Below are 22,263 nucleotides of genomic sequence, written 5' to 3' on the forward strand. Positions count from 1 at the left end.
CTTCTCACTGAATTTGTTTCTCTAAGACTTTCTCTTGTTCTTCCTTCTTATCTCTTCCTGACTTTCTATAAACTCATTAAGGTGATATAAAGGGTTAGCAACAATTGCCCCTCCTCCAAGAAATTATGTAACAACTCAAATGAAACAAAATCAAAATACAAATGCTGAATAAAAATTCACCAGAATGTCATGACACTGTCCTTTCCCCTATAGTGATTAATCTCCAGTGGCTATTCCTTCCATGGGTCCTTCATTTTCAAAAGGAAGCTTCTAGAGACCAAGGGTCTAAACTGTGTTGTGTACACTGTGAGGATCCAAAATGAACCTGTTCCCTGTTTCATGAGTTAATATCTCATGTTTATATTTAAGTATTATTATTAATGTCAACTCACATAGGTTTAAAATGACACCTGCTATACCACTATCTCCCCTGGCTTAATCCTAATAAATAACGATAGCCCAAATACCTGTGCCTCTGGGGGAAGTAGCTAGAAAATCAGATCCATACCAGCTGAAGGTGACTCACAGAGTATAGAGTTTGAACTGCTGTGTGGGCTCGTCTTAACCACAGTAACACCTGTTGTACCTGAATGACAGAGTTCAGCGCTATAAGAAAGCATTGTTGCTGCCTTGTATAAGACATAACTATATTTTTTTAAAAGTCAAATTAGGTTAGTAACTTGCATGCCTGGCAAGTTACTGACCTAGGCTTCAAGGGAATTAAGGAGAGCTTATCTAACAATCGACCTCTTGAATTTTAAAGCCTGTGCCTTTTCTCAAGGTCATGGGGGATATACCAGTTTTTAAAAAGGGTTTCTGATGTGGCTCTTTCTTCCAGGGAACTCTCATTTAAATGATGAAAATGCAGAGAATTTTAAAAAGCAAAATAAGAATAACTTCAGAAGAACATTGACCAAGGAGTGGTTAAATGGGTTGGATTGAAGTATAAGATACAATTTAGAGTATAAATCCCTGGTCCAGATGAGAGTGAAAGAAATTATCCTTGTACTCTCATCTCTCATGAAAACTACTGCTCATCTAAAACTCTTGCCATTAGATTCTACATTGTTTCCCATTTTACTTCTGACTTTTTAAAAAAATATTTTTTAAAAAGGTTTATTTATTTGAGAGAGATAGAGACAGCGTGAATGGGGGCGCGGCAGAGAGCATGAGAGGGAGATAGAATCCCAAGTAAGCAGTGCAGAGCCCGATGCAGGGGCTTGAACTCACAAAACTGTGAGATCATGACCTGAGCTGAAACCAAGAGTCGAACACTCAACTGACTGAGCCACGCAGGTGTCCTGTCCACTTCCTGGACACCTCTTTTCATTTGCTGAAGACTTGGGCACTGAGCTCACTTTTTTTCCCCATAGTATTTAACTTTATTGGCCCATTTTCAGCATGATTTCAAGCAGCTAATTTTTATTGTTGCATCCGTTATCATATTTTTTATTCTTAAAAATATAAAGTATACCCCACATTTGCTTCCAATATATTTAACACAATATGGCCAGAACAGACATTCTAAAAAATGTTTTTAAGTTTATTTATTTATCTTGAGAGAGACAGAGACAACACGTGAGCAGGGAAGGAGCAGAGAGAAAGGGAGAGAGAGAGAATCCCAAGCAGGCTTCACGTTGTCAGTGCAGAGCCCAATGCAGGGCTTGAACTCATGAAACTGTGAGATCATGACCTGAGCTGAAAATAAGAGTTGGACGCTTAACCCTCTGAGCCACCCAGGCGTCCCCAGAACAAACATTTTTTAGAATGAAAATTCAATTTGTGATTTATGACAAAAATGCCATCAAATTTCTCCCATTGTATTTCTGATGAAATCTCAACCTCAGCCTTTGTTACATTAGTGCTGGTCCCCCTTCCCCTTTGCCGTCTATTCTCTAACAACACTGGATCTCTTCTAGTTCCTCATAAGCACTGTGTTCTCTCGCTTTCAAAAACTCTACTTGCTCAGCCTGGGACTTCTCACTCTCCTCGCCAAGATTTTCTTCCTCCAAGTACCAGTTTCAACATCATTGGGCAAGGCAGCCTTCCCTGCCTGCTTCCCAGCTTGACAAACTATAATCTCCATTCTTTCTCCAAATCCCGTTCTGAGAGGTAAATCGCCTGTTCCCATATTTTAGCAATCATCTAAAACTTTACCAAATTCATCATCATAATCCTTATCCATCTTTCTTTGTGTTTCTACCCCCATAACCCCCAGCCTTTTGAGTGGTGAGATGAACTCGGAAAATGGCTTTTGCCAAGCATGGGGAAAGGATACCGCCAGCAAGTTCATTCAACATTATCCTTAGGCTGGGGTTCACGTTGTTGGAAGCTGTGCTACACCAGTTTCTTTAGCTATTTTCACACATAATAAACACATTTACGGGCATAAGAACTAGAGAAACTGCATTTTTTTAATCCAATAGGCACAATGCCTCAGGGGCAGCTTGTTCAAAGTCTTCACTCAGCACTCTTTTCAAAATAGAATTAAATAGAATTTATTTTAATTCCAGAAATCTGGATGTCATAAGACAGTCATTTTTTCTGACTCCAAGTACTCTCAATGTAAAGTCAAGACAAAACACTATTCCAACAGAAAGCAGAGCATCAGAGCACTGTTGGAAATGTTATCATTCAAAGATCTAGACAAAGATAACCACATCTGAAAGAGAGGGAGCCCCTGGCTTGTCAGAGGGCCGGAGCAACTAGGTTATGCATTTTCAACAGAAAAGCAAATAAGGACACTTACGCATGTCACCGAAGGCCCCCTTTGTCACTTTGGTGGCACGTAACACCACTACTGTGAACTTGTGGGAATACTGGTGCTCCACCTGGAAACAAATAATAGTAAATTAAAAATTAGCTTCCAAGATAGGATCCAAGCAAACTACGCTCGTTGTTTCCTTGAGACCGGTTAAAAACATCCAGGGTGAAGGGAAGTAACATTCATACCAGAAACATCCTTTGATCCCAGGGCTGCTCCTTATTCGAGTCTCTCTCTCCTCTCTCCCACCACAGAATTATTGAGAAGTTTAGATCATGCTTTAAAAAATGTCACTACGACTTGACTGATGGAACTTTTCTGCTGTCAGGTTTACCAAGCTTGAGGGAAAATGTAAATCAGGACTGCAAGCCTTCTAGGAAGACAATCAGGCTTTGTACTGAATGATGAGGAAGCCCTGGCTTAGAGAGGCAAAGTCAGAGCAAGATGTTTGCATTATTCAGATTTGTTTGCTTTTATTGTTACTGTTCAATGAAAGTTTTCTTTGGCAAGACATTTCCAGAGCAGTTTTAAAAATCTTTTGGATCCAAGGCGATGACCGGAAAACTACTTATGTTAATTTTAATGCATTTGTTATAAACCATATGTAACGATGTTAAAATTTTCTATTAGCCCAGTAGCTTGTGTGCACATGATAAATAATAACTGGTTGAAGATTATTAAATACTTCACCTAACTTGAAAGTAGTCACTGAACAACTCTATCAACCAAAACAGAGTAAGGAAGCAGGAATTCACTAAGTTCTCTGAGCAACTGGAAAGATTACAAAATCTTTATCTGAAGCTCAAGCATGTCTCACCTTAGAAGAAGCACACACTTATAAGCTACTCCTATCTTTCCTGACTTTAAACAGACTTGCTTAACACTTTAAAAAGTCCATAATTGATTTTAAAAAGGTAAGATACTGGCAATACTGAGAAATGAGTAATGACAGTCTAAAATCGAGGAGGTAGAAAAAACTATAAAACAGATTCATATATAGGACCAGCAGTAGTGAGATATAGAATCAAAAGTTATATAAAATTCAACAGTTTCTGAAGATATCACTCTCTCAATAGAATAATTTATGTTCAGATTTGTAATGTAGCATCAGGAAGAGGTAAAGTCCTGAATGATGAGCATACTTTATTTAAAAAGGCAGAGAAGCATATAAAATCTTTCAAGATAATTCTTACTCAAGTTTATTATTGAAGAGAAATATCTTCTATAGCCAGAGGTGCCTGAGTAGTCAAAGTTTTATTCTGTATAAATGAAATTATCAATTATAAATTAAATGAATGCTTGTAAAAAAAAAAAGTGTGTTGCCCTATACAACTGAAAATAACACACACTGACCCTACCAAAAAAAAAAATTCACTGTATTAGTTGGAGACTTCAGTACCCCTCTATCAGAAATAGAACCATCAGGCAGCAAATTAGTAAGGACACGTTGGAACTCAACAGCACCATCAGTCAACTAGATATAATTGACATTATGGGCTACTTCATCCAACACCAGAATACACATTCGTAAGCTCATGTTGAACAATCATATGATACATACTCTCAGATGACAATTGAATTAAACTGGCAATCAAAACTGAATGACATCTGGAAAATCACAAAGTACTTGGAGATTAAATAACTCACTTTTACTTTTTTCTTTTTTTTTTTTTCAATATATGAAATTTATTGTCAAATTGGTTTCCATACAACACCCAGTGCTCATCCCAAAAGGTGCCCTCCTCAATACCCATCACCCACCCTCCCCTACTTCCCACCCCCTCATCAACCCTCAGTTTGTTCTCAGTTTTTAACAGTCTCTTATGCTTTGGCTCTCTCCCACTCTAACCTCTTTTTTTTTTTTTCCTTCCCCTCCCCCATGGGTTTCTGTTGTTTCTCAGGATCCACATAAGAGTGAAACCATATGGTATCTGTCTTTCTCTGTATGGCTTATTTCACTTAGCATCACACTCTCCAGTTCCACCCACGTTGCTACAAAAGGCCATATTTCATTCTTTCTCATTGCCACGTAGTATTCCATTGTGTATATAAACCACAATTTCTTTATCCGTTCATCTAAATAACTCACTTTTAAATAACACATATGCCAAAGAAGAAGTCTCAAGAGAGATTTTTAAATATTTGGAACTAAATGAAAATGCAACTACAACTTATCAAAATTTGGGGGATGCAGCAAAAGTAGTGCTTAGAGGGAAATGAAATAATATGTATCTTGACATACATATTATTTCATATATACATATATTTCAAATTTTATTTCATGATATGCATATATGAAAAAAGAAAGATCTAAAATCAATCACCTAAGTGTCTACTAGAAAAAGAAAAGCAAAAATTAAGTCCAAAGTAAGCAGAAGAAACAGTAAAAATTAGAGCAGGAATGAATAAAATTGAAAATGGAAAATCAACAAAGAAAATCATTGACACTAAAAGTTGGTTCTTTGAAAAGAGTAACAAAATTGATAAGCCAGGCTACATAAGAAAAAAAAGAGAGCACAAATTATAAATATCATAAATGAATGAGGGAAGTTCACTCCAGATTCTATGGACATTAAAAAGATAATAAAGGAATACTATGAACAACTCCAAGCCCACAATTTAATAACCTAGATGAAATGGACCAGTTCCTTGAAAGACATAATCTACCAAAACCCACACAAATGGAAACAGACAAGCTGAATAGGCCTACATATATAAATAAATTGAATCAATACCTAACCTTCCAAAACAGAAAGCACCAGGCCCAGATGGATTCACTGGTAATTCTACCAAACACTTAAGGAAGAAATTACACCAATACTCTCCAGTCTCTTCCAGAAGACAGAAGCAGAAGATATAGTGCCTAACTCATTTTATGAAGCCAGCATTACCTTGATAACAAACCGGACAGAGACATTACAAGGAAAAAATATAAACCCACTACCAACCAGTATCTATCATAAACATAGATGAAAAAGTTCTCCACAAATTATTAGCAAATAGAATCCAATAATATATACAAGGAAATATAACCACAAGCAAGTGGGATTTACCGTAGGTATGCAAGGCTGGTTTAGCATTCAAAAACCAAATAATGTAGTGCATTACATAAACAGGCGAAACAAGAAAAATAACATGATCATATCAACAGCGCAAAGAAATCATTTGACAAAATTCAACACCTATTTAGGATAAAAACTCTCAGCAATCAAAGAATAGATGGGAACTTTCTCAACCTGATAAAGAACATAGGTTTTATTTATATTTATATATAACTAAAGTGAGATTCTGAGAGGTAAAATAATTTCCCAGTATCTCATAGATAGGAAAAGTTAAACTTGAATTAGACTCCATTCTTGCTGTCCCCAATGTCTTCACTCTTTGTACATTCCTTCACTTATACAGAGAATAATACCAAATACCCACACCTTTAGTGAAAAAGGCAGTTTTCATTTATTAAAGTGGTACAGTTATCATCTAGTCTGTCTGGTATACCTGTAGTTGATCTGACATTCCTCTAGTAACTGAGTTATTTCCTGTATCATTCAGCTGTTTTAATCTACTTTTATTTCCATTAGCCTCGATTCTGTCTTAACTATAATGAATGAAATACTTGCAAGCCATTCATAGGAAATAGGGGACAAATCAACCATTTCTTGGTTCTTATAACTTAATTTCAGAAACACGATAAATCTTCAGATCACCTGTAAGTTATTTTCAAAACATGAGTGTCAAAATCATGCCCATCTCCTTATAAGAGCTGTAAAGATTATAATATCTGTAAAGTAAATACAAATTCTTTGAGAAAAATGTTTAGTTTTAATCAAATCCAAATACCTTTTGATAATTCTTTGAAACATCCCGGGGCCAATATCAGTTATAATTTCAAACTAGTATGGACTAGACTAGCTTCCGACTTGGATAGGAGACTTTTGGTTATGTCTCAGGGGTGGTGCCAGAGGAAATGATATTATTGAATCCACAACCAGTGTTCCCTGGAGGAAACTGATGACTCAGCACAATGCTAGTTGGTAGTTGGCAAAAAGAGATGCCATATTTCAATTGAGATGTCAAATATAAGCTCAATACACTGACTCAGCCACCAAGATTAAGCTTTGCCTTCAGGTCTTGGATTACCTTACTTTGAGTGTCTTTTTCATCCCTAATCTTTTCCATCGTGAAAATCATGACCCTTTTTCGTCTCACAATTTCCCGGTCATTATGAAAATAGCTACTGTATTAAATTCATTCTGGAGAATTATATTAACAACCGTAACTAAAATGGGCATTGGAAACAAGAACCAGTTTGTAAAAAGTCGATTTGATGATTGTTCTAATCTGTTGAAAGTTCTACTGTTATAAAGAACTGAAGAAATAATCATAACACAAATCTGATGGAAGAGAAGGTACATTCTGCATGCAAATAGTTTTCTTTCTCTACTTAACTGTCATTGCTTAACTTTAAGTTAAACTAAAACCAAAGACTGTTGGTATGATAAAGACTGTGGAATCTCATTACTGAACCCAGAGATTGTCATCACCACAATCAGCAACAGGCAATTTCAAACAGATCTCAGAAATGTTTTTAAAAGAATTGCTGCATTGATGCCATCTAAGAGTTAGGATAGTGTTTTAGATAAGATACCTATTTTTGGTTTCACTTCCTGGTGTGGAGTTTCATTCTGATGTATTTGAGAGGCACAGGCATTGTGTTACTACTACTCTCTCACATTTTTTAAGAGTGACCAGTTTAACTATTTACAACCTACAATTCTATCTAAACTCTCAGAATTCTCAGTCATGGATTGCTATGTGCAATTATCCTAATGCCCCAAATACCCAATTTGTCAACAGAATTTGTTAGTTCTAGCGGAGTTCAATTTTTCTTCATTAAAAGAAAATCATAATCAGAAATCTGATTTGAATTTCTTCTCCTTCATCAACAAGAAACTTTCCACTTACACAATATGTATGTATATATCAAATACAGTAATAACATATTATACCATAATAAATATGCATATATATGTTTAAAAATTGAAGTATGATATAGGGTTCGTTTTCACTGATGTTAGAAGATTTTAAGTCCTATTTAATTGGGATTACTAAGACTGTTCTAGCAGAAAACCAGTCTAAAAAAAATTTGATGGTGACAGCTTACATCTAAAATACTCAATGCCACATTCACCATAAAGTTATAGTGACTATAACATCTTCAAAAATACCTTAAATGAATCAGTCACCCGAATCTTTGCACCTGAATTTTAATTGAGATATAGATTCTGGTCCAATGGGTAATTAAGTAGCTACAGTACCACACACACACAAAATTTTTTTAACATCGGCTTTTTTCCTACTTCAATACCCCTGAAGAAACGCACACTGGTCTTGGAGTAATGATGGCTGAGCTAAGGCCCATGAGGTAGAGAGGTACACCTTCATTCTCCTGGAGGGGCTCTTTATTTTTTTTATCTTTTTAAAAGTTTATTTATTTTGAGAGAGAGAGAGAGAGAGAGAGAGAGAGAGAGAGTGTGAGCAGAGAAGTGACAGAGAGAGGGGGAAAGAAAGGATCCCAAGCAGGCTCCACACTGTCAGTACAGAGTCCAACGCAGGGCTCAAGCTCACAAACTGTGAGATCATGACCTGAGCTGAAACAGAGTGGGACGCTTAACTGACTGAGCCACCCAGGTGCCCCTCCTTCTCCTGGAGAGGCTCTTTAGAACACATGAAGCACCATCTGCTTGAAAACTTGAAAAAGTTTTCCCCATTCTTAAAGATGTTTTGGGTGGCAGAAATACTTATTTGGTTTAGAATTACTGATCTAGGTAATATGTCGTGTTCATTCAAATCTAAGGTGTCTTTGCGTGGATGATCTTCAGATGTGTACACGAAGTCTAGTAGATCCAAACATTTGAAAATGTAGATATATTTACAGATGCCATTTGGGGTAATTTTATTTTTAGGGACTTTAGTTTATTATCTTTATTTTAAGGGACTTCTTAAAAACCTTCTCTTGGTCTTACTGTGTCTTTGTCATTAAGCAGTAAAAGATTCATAACTAAACAATATAAACATAAGTCAAAAGGGTATTTACAATAAATTGCCTTATATTTTCTCAGTTTTTCCTGCCTTGGTTTCCTCATCTGTAAAATGGCAATTATTTCACCAATGACATGGGATTTGTCAAGGGTCCCCCGAAACAAATCCAGACTCCAACATTAGAATTTCACATAGAGCAATATCGAATGTCAAGTTGGAGGGATAATTTAGCCATCTGCAAAACTCTGTCAAAATCAGACTTTCTCTCTCTTCTGGGGATTATGCAGAAGCACTACCAATTTCAAGTAATGGGGAACTCCACTTGTGATAATGGCAGATTAAACAATCCGGATTACCACTTCCCACGGAAAATAACTGAAAACTGGATAAGGTTTTACGAAGTGGGTAAAGGTTTTCCTAAAAGTAACTGTGACTGACGTTGGGGTATTCAGATTAAACATTACTTCTGGGTGTGTGTGTGTGTTAGGGTGTTTCCAAATTACATTATCATTTGAATCAGTGGACTCAGAAAAGTAGATTGCTTTCTCCCAGGGTGGGTTGGCATCATCCAATCTGTTGGGGGCCTGAACAAAACAAAAAGAGGAATATGCCTCTTTTCTCCGAGTTTCACTGCTTGAGCTGAAACCCCTCATTTCATCTTCTCCTGACCTTAGACTGCTATTTATACCATTAGCCCCCTGAGTTCTCCAGCCTCCAGAACTGGACTGAATTAAACCCCCATCTTTCCTGGGTCTCCAGTTTGCAGATGGCAGAATGGGTGACTTTACGGCCTCCATAACCACATGACACAATTCCTCAAAATAAATCTCCATATCTAGATCTATCTGCTATGGTCTGAATATTTGTGTCCCCCAAAATTCATTTGTTGAAATCTTAACCCCTCAAAGATTAGGAGATGGGAGCTTTGGGAGGTACAAGGAACTCTCATGAATGGATTAGCGTCTTTATGAAAGAGAATCTAGACAGATTCCTTGCCTCTTCTACCTTATGAGGACGGAGTGGCTACAAACCAGGAAGAGGGTCCTCACCAAATGCAGCCATGCTGGCTCCTCGATCTTGGACTTTGCAGCCTCCAGAACTCTGAGCAATAAATTTCTTTTGTTTACAAGCTAAATCCAGACTCTATGTCCTATCGATTCTGTTTCTCTGGAGAACACTGACTAATACAGTAACAAAGAACTAACAATATAGAAAGGCCTTAACTACCAGGAGGGAGATCAAAAGTCAAAGAGCACAGCAAACCAGAGAGGTAAGCATGGTTTTGCCACAGGGGCATTTGCTGATCCAGAGAGGAGGAGGCTGAGACTAAGCAGGGCACCGATGAAGGATGAGTACCCTAGTAAACCACCCCCCTGTTTTAAGTTGAAACTGCCATAGACTGCACCATAAGGAATGACTGGTATCAGGGAAAGATTAGAAGCTTATCGCTACCCATCCTTTTTTCACTTTTCTAGAACTTGGTAGTGCTCACATACACAAAATATGCTATTTGCCATAAAAACTATTAGTTTTGCCCAGTGCTAGGCTTTTACAATAGGAATTTCGCCACCTTTATATTTTTGATTTCTTGGTAGCAGTATCTTACCTTCTGAGGTCCCTTGGCTGGAAATGCCTGTCTTTACTGTGTCTAGAGAATACTTTGTACACATATCAACTTACTATTTATAAAAGCCCTGTGAGGCAGACACAGCAGGTACCATTCATACTGTTTTCCACATGAAGTGGCTAAAACTCAGTTGAGGTGCTCATGAGCACGTAACTAAAGACAGGAACCAGCAGTAGAATACTAGTTCTTTGACAACTTACCCAGCCCCCCCCACAATGTTACCATAATAATCGAGAATAATAGCTTTCCACTTTCTTGGTAAAATTTCCAGTCATCCCACAATAATGTTTTTCAAAGCTCCTGCATTTAGCAGGCAGTCAGTCATGCTAGCATACCCATGTGGTTGACTGTCTCTCATGGGAAGACAACCTTAGGTTCTGTGGAAGTGGCACAGTGGCCCCCCATTGCTAATAGGTGGTGGGAAGAACTGTGGATTCTTTTTCATTCCAGGAAGTGACTCATTTTCAGAGTAAAAAGCTGGAAATTTTTATAAATCTTTTATACTTGATCTATTCTTGTAAAATTGGTCTCCTTGGTCCAAAAGAATTTTAATAAATCCTGGAGACACAAACATCCTTCAGGTTGGAAAGAATCTCACAATTGTAAACATATGGAAACTGAATTCTGCCATAGGTTTATCACTCCATTTTCTACCAAATTCTTAAAAGCCAGCACTATGGGAAGCAAGAGAACTTGCTGGCTGTCAATTGCTGCGTCAGCCCACGGGATTCTCCAACATGTCACTGCATCACAGGGGTGGTGAAAATAAGGCCAATCTTCTGTGCCTTGAGGCAGCCAACACTGTGTTAGCCTGTCTGACACCACTCATTACAAGTTAGCTGACTTAATTTTCCCCATCTTTCCTTTTTACTAAAATTGTTCTGTGTTGAGTATACCCCCTTACATATTTTGAAAAGTATCTCGAAAACTAGAGCAGGGAATTTCGTCACTGAAACAATTTACACAGACACACACACATACACACGCAGTCTTTTTCATACATACACAGAAAGAACAAGAAGAACAAAATTATAAAGCACTTGGGATCCTCTTCCTGTAAAGGGGATATAAGTTGGAATAGTAATTAAGTGTCCCACTCTGAAGCTGGGAAAGGTCATGAAAACTGTGATACAGGTATGTGGTTTGCATGCTTCATCATATGAAATGCCACATAGGTAATGACTATGGCCTAAGTATTTAGCTACTGTTAAAATGAGAGAAAGGATGACAGCAATGAGTTTTAAAATATCTAGATGCAGTTTCATTTTTAAATATACTCTGCCATGTAAAAAGAAGAAACTAGGGGTGCCTGCATGGCTCAGTTTGGTTAATAATCTGACTTCAGCTCAGGTCATGGTTTCACAGATCTTGAGTTCGAGCCCCGCATCAAGTTCTGAGCTGACAGGGCAGAGCCTGCTTTGGATTCTCTGTCTCCCACTCTCTCTGCCCCTGCCCACCCCACTCTCTCTCTCTCCCTCCCTCCCTCTCTCTCAAAAAATAAATAAACATTTAAAAAAAGAAGAAGAAGAAACTAAATGGCCAGTTCACAGGTCATCTGACAAGAGACAGGTGAGGACTGTAAGACGCTCAGTAATAAAGCCTGGTCAGATTAGGTAGAAGAGTGAAGGTCATTTGAAATAACAATGTTCTCTGAAATGTAGTACACTCCAACCATACTGAACTTCTTTCATTTCCTTAAATGAACTTTCTCATCGCCACACTACCTCATATTTGCTTTTTCCAATCCAGAAAAGTAATTTTCTCCCTCTTCACTTAACTTCTACTAAACTTTCAGGTCTATGTCACTCCCTCTAGGAATTTCAGAAGGATTCCAATTATTAGTTATTCCCAGAGTTATTAGTTTTATTATTTATTTATTTATTTTTTTAGTTATTGTCATTGTCTCTTATCAGAGCCCTTTCTATTTTTTTTTTTAATTTTTTTTTTAACATTTATTTATTTTTGAGACAGAGAGAGATAGAGCATGAACAGGGGAGGGGCAGAGAGAGAGGGAGACACAGAATCCGAAACAGGCTCCAGGCTCTGAGCTGTCAGCACAGAGCCCGACGCGGGGCTCGAACTCACGGACCGCGAGATCATGACCTGAGCCGAAGTCAGCCGCTTAACCGACTGAGCCACCCAGGCGCCCCTCAGAGCCCTTTCTAAATATTATGGTTAGCGTGTAAATAAATGTTTGGCGTAAGCTCAGTTCAGGGACTCTGTTTGATTCACTTTTGCATCCCCAGTGCCTACTGACAACTGACAGGGAGTGGTACACAATGGGCATTCAATAAATAATGATAAGTGCTCAGAAAAAAAAAAAAAAAACTGCGATAGATTTAGAGGTAGAATGAATTGAAAATCCAAATGTTAGGATTCATAATTGTTGGTTTTTGTCTCAAGCTCAGGGTTATAGACTTTAACCTTATCTTCCTTCTTCGTTTTCAGTCTCTAGTGCCAAATTTCATGTTCAAGTTGAAGAGTGAACACTTTGGTTAAATTCTCTGAAAGTGATAGAAATTACCCACCACTCTTGAAATGGTAAGATGAGAAACATTAATCTGTGCATAAGATATAAAAACTCAATTAGTATGAAAAATAACAAAAGGAACCTACCTTCATTGTTGAAATGCATCTATAGAAAATCAGAATTGGGAAAGTAGGAGACTGTTTCAGAAAACAAAGATCATCTCATTTTATGATTTTATTTTATTTTCATGAGTCTGAATCAATCATCTCATTTTAAACACTGATTGTATGCCTTTTACAAACACCACACTTTAAATATAAGGAAAAATATAAATTGCAAGTAAAAAAGATGCACACACTAATCAAAGAAACCAGAGGGTTCAAATTAATAAAAGACAAAGTAAAATTTAGAACAAGTTATTATTAGAGATAAAAAAAGGACCTAATGATAAAACATCAATTAGACAGACATATATACATTCATAAGTTATATGAACTAATAACATATCTTCATAATTCATAAAGCAAAAGTTTTAAAATGGAATATACTGTTGTATATGGAACATTGAAAAAGGAATTCAGTAAGTTCACTGGATCTACAAAAATTGATTCCATTTTGATATAAATGCAACAACTACTTGGAAGATACTCTTTACCCACAGGGGATACATTCCAAGCAACCCCACATCCCCATCCCACCCCCCACCTCCCACTCCAGCCATGGATGCCTGAAACCATGGATAGTACAAACTCTCTATATACTGTTTTTTTTCTTAAACATATGTCTGTATGATAAAGTTTGTTTATAGATTAGATGCAGTAAGAGATTAACAATAACCAATAATAAAATGGAACAAAATAACAATAAACCGTAATAAAAGTTATGTGAATGTGCTCTCTCTCTCAAAATGTCTTGTATTGTACTCACCCTCCCGTGATCTTGTGAGATGATAAAATGCCTACGTGATGAGATGAAGTGAGGTGAATGACACAGGCTTTGTGACACAGTGTTAGGCTATTACTGACCTTTTGACAATATATCCAGAGGATCATCTATTTCTGTATAAAAGCTGACCACAGGTCACTGAAACCGCAGGCAAGTGGGGATACTATAAAAGGTTGTTTACTGAAAAATACAATACACTCCAGAGAGACTTAAAGATAATCTAAATAACATTCATCTGGATTAGATTCATGGGTTATTAATGGGTTGGAAGACTCAACAATGTTATCATGTCATCCCTCCCTTCATTGGTCTATAGAATCATTACAGTGCCATTAAAAATTCCAGCAGTTGTGTTTGTGTGTGTGTGTGTGTGTATGTGTGTGTGTGTGTAAACTGACAAACTATTTGCAAAATTTATGAGGAAATGCAGAAGACTGATAATAGCCACAGCAATCTTAAAGAAGAAAAGTTGGAGGATTTACACTATCATCCAGAAGATACATTTCAAAGCTACAGAAATTCAGATGGACATATAACTGGTATTATATAACAAAGACTAATAGACCAATAGAGCAGAATAGAAATCAAGCCACACACATACGGCTGCTTGATTTACAGTAGAGGCACTGCTACCATTCAGTGAGGGGATGATGGTTATCAGGAGACCAGATAGTCTGTAGTATATTCAGATATGAAAATTGAAATGTGAAAGTGTGGAAATTGAAATGTGAAGTGTGAAAGTGTGGAATTCTGCTGCTCACAACAACATGAATGAATCTCGCAGATATAACGTTGAATGCAGGTATCTATATGAAGGTCAAAAACAGGCAAAACTTATCTGTGGTAATAGAAGTCAAACATTGGTTACCTTTGTGGGGTTTAGTGACTGGAAAGGACATGAACAACTCTTCTGGGTTACCTCTAATGCTGTGTATTTTTATCTGGATGATGGTGGAATATATAGGTTATATATTCATGAGTGAATATACAGGTTAATATCCATCAAGCTGAACAGTTAAGATTTATGCACTTTATTTATGTCACCCCTCAATTGAAAAAAAAAAAGACTCCAACAGGAAGAACAGCTTGCAAAGAAAACCAAGAAGGAAACTATTGCAAGAAAATAGGAAACAGAACCAGGGAAATCGGAAACAGAACCACAGAAAATTGAGAAGAGTTTTAGAAAAAGTATGACCAGTACAGGTGGGGGAGTACTGAAGAGTCCATTGAATTCAGAGCCAAAAGAGGCCCTCGATGGATTTTTTTTTTTTTTTTTTTTTGTGAAGTGGGAAAGCTGAGTCCAGTTTTTAATGATTCAGGTTGTGAATGGAGGAGAAGAAAGCACTAGAAAACAACTGTAATATGTTAATCACGGCTACCCAGGCAGGGAAAGAGAGAGAGGATGGTAGCTAGAGAAGGATGTAGAGTAAGAGAACAGTGCTTCATTTTAAGTAATAATAAGGCTGTGGATTATTCCTTAAAATCCATAAAAACTATTTTTAGTCCATATAAACCTAACCTAACTGGATCTCAAGTGCTGAATTCAGCAAAACAATTGCTCCTTTGTTTCTCTGATCAGAAGAGAAGGTGAATACTTCCAACTGAGTTTGGAAAATACATACTAAAATTTGAAATGACTCAACTCTTTCCTGATAATTAACCACTCATACAAGAGTTGGTTTAACTATACCTACCTAAGGGAAAGTATAGAATGCATTACCCTGGCACAGCATACCAAAATGTAGCCTTCAATTCAATAATTCTTTTTTCTTCTCTCCACCAATTCATGTGAAGGGTTGAACTTACACAGACTGATAGTTGCTAAGTGGTAACTACATTTTTTTATTGTTCTATGAAAGTTCTGTACTGTTACACATGTTTTGGTATTTTTTTCCCCCTCCAAGTACCTCTTACAGTGAAAAAAAATGAGTTACTTTTATTATGTGTTATAGGAGTTTGTAGTTTATATGAGTTTCATGAAAAGTCCAGGAGTTGCCATAGAGCTTTACTTTATTAGCCAACAGAAGCAATACTCGTGCACAGAAATATATCTGCCTCCCTCCCAGAAAGGATTTATAAACAGTAAATGACTTACTATAATGTGCTGATAAGGATCTATAAATGACATTTTGGTTTCAATTACAGAAAATCTCTTCACACTTCAAAGGTCTTCTCTGGTACTCTAGCTTCTTTAAAACCTACAAAAATAAATAATCATTATTGTTAAGCTTCCTCTTGGATGCAATTCTAAGATTTATATGATGATGAATATGAACTTTAGGAAGTAAAAGTCCACCCAAGGGGACCAGATAGAGTTCCCATTTGTTATATGACTGAGCATACACACACAACTTAGGGAAAGGATAAACATATTTTGATAGTACTGTTTAATTTCCATATTTATTTGTTCAAATGTATCCTGTCAGTAATTATTAGGAAAGTCCAGAATTTTTTTTTTTGCATTTGCCAAGTATTTTATGAGAAATTCATTGAACTTACGAAAAATTAAAATAATTTTTGTAGTGTTTATAACTAAAAAGCCACATCCCATTGTTTGTTTTCTCAATTGGGCCAGTGTTACACAAAATCATGCTAAGGAAGGAACATTTTTTACCTTAGCTGTTTGTTAAGAGCTTTAAAAACATTCATGTTGGGGTGCCTGGGTGGCTCAGTTGGTTAAGCCTCCAAGTCTTGATTTCAGCTCAGGTCACAATTTCCTGGTTTGTGAGTTCAAGTCCCACGTCAGGCTCTGTGCTGACAGTGCAGACCCTGCTTGGGATTCTATCTCCCTCTCTTTCTGCCCCTCCCTCATGCACATGTGCATTCTCTCTCTCTCTCAAAAATAAACATTAAAAAATTATAAATATATATTTATAAATATATTTTAAATATATAACACATATGTTATTAATATATATTATATATGTATATGTATATATTAATGTATAATATGTAACATGTTATTCATATATAATATTAATATATATTTATACATATATAACATATATATTAAATATATAACATATATATTTCACCTTGAATTTCAACTTCAGTGCTGACATTTTTAAAAAAAGTATTCATTCTAAAATACCAGTTTAATTTGGAAGCAGTTGAATAAAAAATATTTCAGTGAAAAAATGCTTTCTATACTTTGCTTTCTTCTCCTACAATTACTCCATATTATTTAAAATCAAATAAACTATTCAATGAACATCTGTTCTTCCATCATAGATTTTTTTTCCCTTGAGACTATAAAACAATATATATTTATATCTTAGCATTCTATATGTCACATCTAATTTGGAACAGCTTTTCAAGTACCTTTGTTATTTATGATTAATATGTACATTCTAAAATATGTTTTAATTTCAGAATAAAATTTAAAAATTTTAAAGTGTTTCTTTTCTTTTTAAACATCACATTTTAAAAATTATAAAAAATAGCTCATGCTCAATTTTATGAACATGAACTATGGAAACAAATAAAGAATAAAGTGTAATCACGATTTTATTTTGATGTGTATCCTTCCAGACTATCTGATGCATAATCATATATTTAGAGTACAAAGGAAAAGAAAGGATTTTAATTTTTTATACAGATGGGATCTCATCAAGTGCCCTTGAGTTCTAAAACTCACTTCCTTCATCATTTCTTAAGCAAAAAGAATAGCACTTATTTATTCATTCATTTATTTATTTTTAAAGGCTTTATTTTTTCAGGGTAGTTTTAAAGTCATAACATAATTGAAATGAAGGTACAGAAATTTCCCCATAAACTCCCTGTCCCCACACATACACAGTCTCTCCCAATACCAATATCTCCTACCACAGTGGGACGATGGTTACAACTGATAATCCTACACTGACACATCATCATCACCCAGAGACCACATCATGACCTGAGCCAAAGTTGGAAGCTTAACCGATTGAGCCACCAAAGTGTCCCTGATCTTATAATACATTTTCCTGATAAAAATGTAGCCAGCATTTTAAACCAAGATGAAGGCAAACCATCATTCTGATTTTATAAACTACTATAAACTTAATCTTGTATTAGCTTATTTTAAACTAAATACAATTTTTTATAATATTACCCAATCACTAATTGCCTTAGCTGTCTGTTATTTTGGTTGGATCTACTTGCCTTGTCAGTAACTTTCAGATCTTTACTACAGTATCATCTTCCCTGTAAAGCTTTCCCTGACTATATTATTTACTTATTTTTGAGACAGAGAGGGTACGAGCGAGGGGCAGAGAGAGACAGAGACAGACAGAGAGACAGAGAGACAGAGAGAGAAGCAGGGCTCACCCAAAGCAGGGCTCATGAACTGTGAGATCATGACCTGAGCCTGAGTCAGATACTTAACTGACTGAGCCACCCAGGTACCCCCTGACCGTATTATTTTAAGTGGTGGAAACCTTTCTTTTTTTGCCATCTAACATGGATTATCTAGTTTTTTGTCTATTTCCCCTCTCACTTAATTAGGATACAAACTCCATGGAGGCAGATCTTTTATGTATTTTATTTTGTAATACTCCCAGCCCCTATGTAGGTACATATGGCCAATTAATATATATTTGTTGAATGAACAAATGGATGGATATATTTATATAAGAGAAACAACTTTTAAGACCAGTTATACAAAAACACTGTAGCCAAGTAAAAGTTCATTTTTTTTAATCCACAAATTGCATATTCCTCATCTCTGTCTATATCTTCTGCATCATTTCACTCTCTTAATCTATACTAGGATAAGTTTCTCTTTTCCTGCTTATTATTTCCCCTAATTATCCTCACATTACAAACATCATACAAACATAATTATTTATTTACCACCATACTGTACTGTGCCTCTGATTAGGCTCTAAGTATTCTTACAACTACATTTCATGTTAAAGGAACAACAGCATAAGAAGATACAGGCAACACTCTACTAGGATGACCTGATATTTATATTTGAATTTGTTATATAGGAAATATGTACATGTATCAGATGGTACAATCCTAACTAGCCCTTCCCACTGTCAGGATTTTCTGAGCTATTTCTAGGACACCTTATTTAAAATGATCATCAATGACTTAATGGCTACTGCTTTCATGCCAATTAAATTCAAGATAGCCTACATCAGGTCCCAAGTCAGAATACAGCTCATACTCTAGAGCTGCTGGTGGAACATATTCTTATGGATGATAGAGCATGGAAATTGCCTGCACTTTTCTTAGTCTAACAATCTATGTTTCCCTTATATCATTACCCCTTAGAAGTGAAGCAATTTCTTAATGGCAATTCTTTTTTCAAGCACATTGATCAGCCACCTGAAGCTCCAAGAGCATGAAGTCTTTATGCTGCTGCAGTAGTCCTAATCCCTGAGAGATACACCTTCCCCCTCCAGAAGCTGCAAAGTCCATGCAGTTGTACGGTAATGCCAGGGGACTACTATCAGGGATTCAATGCCCAAGGGAAAATCCTATTATTCTCTTCATTGAAGCAGCATAATTTGGTAAAAACACCACTGGATGTGGGATTAAAAAGACCCTGATTCAAACTCCAGTTTCACATTTTAAGACCTGGTGTATTCTGCCACAACTGGGAATAGTACTACCTTCAATGGCGTAGTGAGGATGAATTAATTATAGTGAAAGGTGCCTGGCCCATAGTAAATAAATTCTCAATGCATGCAAACTTTCTTTTTTTAAATTTAAGTTTTTATTTTAATTCCAGTGACTTAACATACAATGTTATGTTAGTTTCAGGTGTATTATATAGTGATTCAACAATTCCATACATCACCCAAGGCTCACGACATGTGCACTCCTTAATCCCCATAACCTATTTAACTTAACCCTCTGCTTCCTTCCCTTCTTGTAACCATCAGCTTGTTCTCTGTAATTAGGATTCTGTTTCTTGGATTGTCTCTCTTTTTTTTCCCTTTGCTCATCTGTTGTGTTTCTTAAATTCCACATATGAGTGAAATCATATGGTATTTGTCTTTTCTCTGACTTATTTCACTTAGCATTATACTCTCTAGTTCCATCCATTTCATTGTAAATGACAAGATTTCATAGTTTTTATGGCTGAATAATATTCCATTGTGTAGATGGACACTTGGGCTGTTTCCATATCTTGGCTATTATAAATAATGCTGCAATAAACACAGGGCTGCATGCCTCCCTCTAGTGTTTCTGTATTCCTTGGGTAAATATCTAGTAGTGCCATTGCTGTATCCTAAAGTAGTTCTATTTTTAACTTTTTGACGAACTTCCGTACTGTTTTCCACAGTGGCTGCACCAGTCTGCATTCCCACCAACAGTGTAAGAGGGTTGCTTTTTCTCCACATTTTCACCAACAGCTATTGTTTCTTGTGTTGTTGATTTAAGCCATTCTGACTGGTGTGAGGTGATAATCTCATTGTAGTTTTGATTTACATTTCCCTGATAGTAAGTGATGATGAACATCTTTTCATGGGTCCATTGGCTATCTGTAGGTCTTCTTTGGGGAAGTATCTGTTCATGGCTTCTGTCCATTTTGTAACTGCATTATTTGTCTTTTGGGTGTTGAGTTTTCTAAGTTCTTTATTTATTTTGGATACTAATCCTTTATCAGATGTCATCTGCAAATACCTTCTCCCATTCTGTAGGTTGCCTTTTAGTTTTGTTAATTGTTTCCTTTGCTGTGCAGAACCTTTTTGTTTTGGTGTAGTCCCAATAGTTTATTTTTGCTTTTGTTTCCCTTGTCTTAGGAGACCTATCTAGAAAAAAGTTGCTGTGGCTGATGTCAAAGATATTACTGCCTTTGTTCTCTTTTAGGATTTTTATGGTTTCAGGTCTCATATTTAGGTCTTTAATACATTTTGAATTTATTTTTGTGTATGGTGTAAGAAAGTTGTCCGGGGCCACCTGGGTGGCCTGACTCTTGGCTTTGGCTCAGGTCATGATCTCACGGTTTTGTGAGTTTGAGCCCCATATTGGGCTCTGTGCTGAAAGTGTGGAGCCTGCTTGGGATTCATTCTCATTCTCTCTCTCTGTCTCTCTCTCTCTGTCTCTCTCTCTCTCTGTCTCTCTCCCTTTCTCTCTCTTCCCCCACCCCCACTCATGCTGTCTCTCTCTCAAAAATAAACTTTAAAAAAAATTTAAAAAAAAGAGAAAGTAGTCCAGTTTTCCCAACATCATTAGTTGAAGAGACCATCTTTTTCCCATTGGATATTCTTTCCTACCTTGTCAAAGATAAGTTGACCACACAACTGTGGGTTTATTTCTAGGTTTTCTATTCTGTTATATTGATCTATGTGTCTATTTTTGTGCCAGTATTGTACTGTTTTCATCACTACAGCTTGTGACATAACTTGAAGTCTGGAATTATGATGCCTTCAACTGTGTTTTTTTTTTTCTCCCCCCCCCCCCCACCCCAAGGTTGCTTTGGCTAGCCAGGGTCTTTTGTGGTTCCATACAAATTTTAGAATGTTTGTTCTAGTTCTGTGAAAAATGCTGTTGGTATTTTGATAGGGGTAACATTAAATCTGTAGATTGCTTTGGGTAGGACAGACATTTTAACAATATTTGTTCTTCCTATCCAGCAGCATGGAATATCTTTCCACTTCTTTCTGTTGTTTTCCATTTCATTCATCAATATTTTAATAGCTTTCAGAGTACAGATTATTTCACCTTTTGGGTTAGGTTTGTTCCTAGGTATCTTATTATTTTTGGTGCAGTTGTAAACAGGATTGTTGTCTTAACTTCTCTTTCTTCTGCTTCATTATTGGTGTATAGACATACAACAGATTACTGCACGTTGATTTTCTATACTGCAGCTTTACTGAATTCATTTATCAGTTCTAGCAGATTTTTGGTGGAGTCTTTTGTTTCTACATATAGTATCATGTCATCTGCAAATAGTGAAAGTTTTACTTCTTCGTTACCAATTTCTATGCCTTATTTATTTGTTGTCTGATTGTTCAGGTTAGGTCTTCCAGTACTGTGTTGAATAGAAATGGTGAGTGGACATCCTTGTCTTCTTCCTGACATGAGAGGAAAAGGTCTGTTTTTTCCCCATCAAGAATGACGTTCACTGTGGGTTTTTCTATATGGCCTCTATGTTGAGGTATATTCCCTCTAAACCCACTTGTTGAGGGTTCTTATCATGAATGGATGTTATACTTTGTCAAATGCTTTTTCTGCATCTATTGAAGTGATCATATGGTTCTTATCCTTTCTCTTACTGATGTGATATATCATGTTGATTGATTTTCAAATGTTGAATCACCCTTATAACCCAGGAATAAATGCCACTTGATCACGGTAAATGATTTTTTGTCAATGTATTCAATTTGCTGGTATTTCATTGAGGATTTTCAATCAGGTATATTAGCTTACAGTTCTTTTTTAGTGATTTTTTATCTGGTTTTGGTATCAGGATAATGC

The 22,263-nt window shown here is 36.3% G+C and overlaps 1 protein-coding gene across 2 annotated transcripts in view; it reads right to left on the reverse strand.

Moving 5' to 3' along the window:
- PLA2G4A (phospholipase A2 group IVA) overlaps nt 1–22,263 on the reverse strand; it is a 160,110-nt gene that overhangs the window by 112,264 nt on the left and 25,583 nt on the right. The window contains exons 2-3 of one of the 2 annotated variants that reach the window (XM_042926228.1): nt 15,941–16,043; nt 2,750–2,831 (exon numbers count right to left, since the gene is read on the reverse strand). In XM_042926228.1, the coding sequence (XP_042782162.1) occupies nt 2,750–2,831; nt 15,941–15,973 (115 nt within the window). In that variant the 5' untranslated portion in view covers nt 15,974–16,043. Of the gene's footprint in view, nt 1–2,749; nt 2,832–15,940; nt 16,044–22,263 lie in introns of those variants that run through there. The other variant, XM_042926230.1, reaches the window with a different exon arrangement.

This window comes from Panthera leo, chromosome F3 (assembly GCF_018350215.1).
Source record: "Panthera leo isolate Ple1 chromosome F3, P.leo_Ple1_pat1.1, whole genome shotgun sequence".
Lineage (NCBI taxonomy): Eukaryota > Metazoa > Chordata > Mammalia > Carnivora > Felidae > Panthera > Panthera leo.